The following is a 2,404-nucleotide window of genomic DNA, read 5'->3' as shown; positions in this document are numbered from 1 at the left end:
TCCCAGCCACGGACCACGCCAGGGGACAGCTCCCAGCCACCGACCACACCAGGGGACAGTTCCCAGTCGCCGACCACGCTAGGGGACATTCCACCAACCACTGACCACGCTAGGGGAGGGGTCGTCTGCCCTCAGCCAGCTGCCCAGAGCCAGGACTTCTGCTGAGACTTTTAAAAACCCGATCATTTTTGGTGGAAAGAATCTTCTTCTTGAGCATCTACCTTCCCTGGGCCTGCCAATGCGCACCTGGCCCAGCAGCCGGCACAGCCTCAGTGGTGAAGAAAATGCTGCTAACCGGGAGTGTCCGGCCAGCACCAGCGTCCCCACTGAGCCCCCCACACCAGGAGAGGCCTCCTTCCCTGAGCCTGCAGGGCGGGAGGCTAGGAGGAGCCCCGCCAACTAAGAAGCAGCAGCCACCTTCTGCCGGTTCAGGTCCACCATGGCCGCTGCCACCTGCGCCCAGAGCACCACGAGGGCGCCCAGGTCGGTGCACGACAGCCTGGTCTCCATGGCGGCTCCTCTGAGCTCCTGCGCGCCACAGCCTGGGGTGATTATATGTGGACGGAGGCAGGCTGTGCGCTCACCCGGGACGGTCCCGGCAGCTTGGCTGCTGCTCAGAGACCGGCTTCTGCACAAGCGCATCCGGTCCTGGGGGCACCCACACCCACCAGAAGGGTTAGCCTGGCCTAGGCGGCAGCCTGCCCAGCCACCCTCCTGGCACGTGGACGATGGTGGACGCTGCGGGGGCCGTCTGGGGGCCTGAGAGGAGGAGCTCCACCCACGTCACCAGGGGCTCAGTGACCCCCACCCCACACGGCGCTTGTGTTTGGGGCTCATTTTGGCCAGCTGGGAGCAACATCACAAAGACTGTCAGGGTTGAGGGGGGCAGGCAGGGCCGTGTGGTGACTGTGGCCAGAGCATCGAGCACGCAGCGGTATTCGAACCCCGGCCTGCGCTCTTTGGTGTCTGGCCCCGCTCCATGCCCCAGACCATGCCCACCACCAGCAGTATATTTTGTGAGGTACCGGGACCAGCCTGTCACCACCCAGGGCAGCGTTGAGCCCAGCCCTGGAGCCTGCCCACCCCGCTCCAGCCCCACATGGAGATGCAGGGGTCCTGGCCGTCGTGACCCTGGTGTCTGTCCCCTCTTCCTCATCACAGACACAGCGAGGGAGGGGCGGGAGCGTCGGGCACCGACCCTGGCTCCCTTCCTCCTGCAGTGTGGTGCAGGGTACACTGCTTTACCTCAGTTTCCCCATCTGTCATGACTGAAACGGCAGAACATGAAGCCAGACAGAGGCCCTGCATAACCTCCCTCTGGCGTCCCCCGAGCCCCCAGGAGGGCACAGGGATGATTTTTTCTAAGGCAGAAAAGTTTTACTTTCAAAAATATCTTTATTTGTGACACATATTTTTTAAAACCAAAAGCAACTCCCACTGCCTGAAAATGAGCCAAACAAGCAATGTACCTTCCACCCTGCCATCCCCACTTCCTCCCACTCCCTTCCAGGACAGGGGAAAAGGAGCCCACGGGAAGCCGGAATGCTTCTCCCACCGGGGCCAGGGCCTGGCAGGCTCCAGTGTGGCTGCCACCGAGGCCACTGCCACCCTGGGGTCCAGCGCTTCAGTTCCCACAGCTCCCACAACTCCCAGCAGAGGCACAGGTCCCACGGGGCCAGGAGAGGTCCCAGGGTCCCCAGAGCCCTCCTCCCAGACCTGTGCCCTGGTGCTGGGGTGGGGGCAGCCTTCCTGCCCTGGGAGCCGGAAACGCCCATCTGGAATGGCTCAAGCTTTGGTTAGCTATCAGGAGGGAAGTCCTGGTCACCAAAGCCCATTCAGCAGGTGGTCCCTGGCCACCCTGGACACTGGATGGTGGGGAACATTAGGGAGACAGAGGACCCAGCTGCCCCCAGCCCCAGGCTGAGGAGTCGGGACCCCCCAGGGTGGCTCCAGAGACGGACTTGGCAGGAGAGGAAGGGTGGGTGGCAGGGCACCTGGTGTCTCTGGGTGACCAAGGGCAGGATGAGGGCAGACGCTCCTCAAGGTTGAACCTTTCTGGCTCCTGCCCTTTGAGGGCCTCGGGCACCGACAGGCAACAGACCAGAACCTCCAGTTCCTTCCTATGCCACCCCATGCCCGGCCCTTTGAAATGTGTGCCAGATGCAGTGGGCAGTCAAAGCTCCAGAGGCCCCAGGCACACTGCCAGTGACCACGGTGACAGTGGGGAGGGCCAGCCCGGGCCCTTGCTGGCTGTGCAGCCTTGGATAAGTCACCCAACCCTTCTGTGCCACAGTTTCTTGATTTTTTTTTTTTTTTTTTTTTTTTTTTTTTTTAAGGAAGTGGTGTTTCGCGCCCGCCGCAGTGGAACGCATAGGAGCAGATTTGACCCCCGCAAAAACCGCCC

General features: G+C 62.1%; 1 protein-coding gene across 1 annotated transcript in view; it reads right to left on the bottom strand.

Annotated features, from left to right (window-relative positions):
- Positions 1-766, bottom strand: part of LCN8 (lipocalin 8) — a 3,515-nt gene extending 2,749 nt beyond the window's left edge. Inside the window, exon 1 of the mRNA XM_032261853.1 lies at positions 418-766. Coding sequence (XP_032117744.1) covers positions 418-642 — 225 coding nt within the window. The 5' untranslated portion in view covers positions 643-766. The remainder of the gene's footprint in view (positions 1-417) is intronic.
- Positions 767-2,404: the final 1,638 nt, after the last annotated feature.

This window comes from Sapajus apella, unplaced genomic scaffold, assembly GCF_009761245.1.
Source record: "Sapajus apella isolate SASKATOON/1434 unplaced genomic scaffold, GSC_monkey_1.0 scaffold126, whole genome shotgun sequence".
Classification (NCBI taxonomy): Eukaryota; Metazoa; Chordata; class Mammalia; order Primates; family Cebidae; genus Sapajus; species Sapajus apella.
The sequence above is the reverse complement of the archived record's forward strand: the minus strand, read 5'-3'. Positions and strand labels throughout refer to the sequence as shown.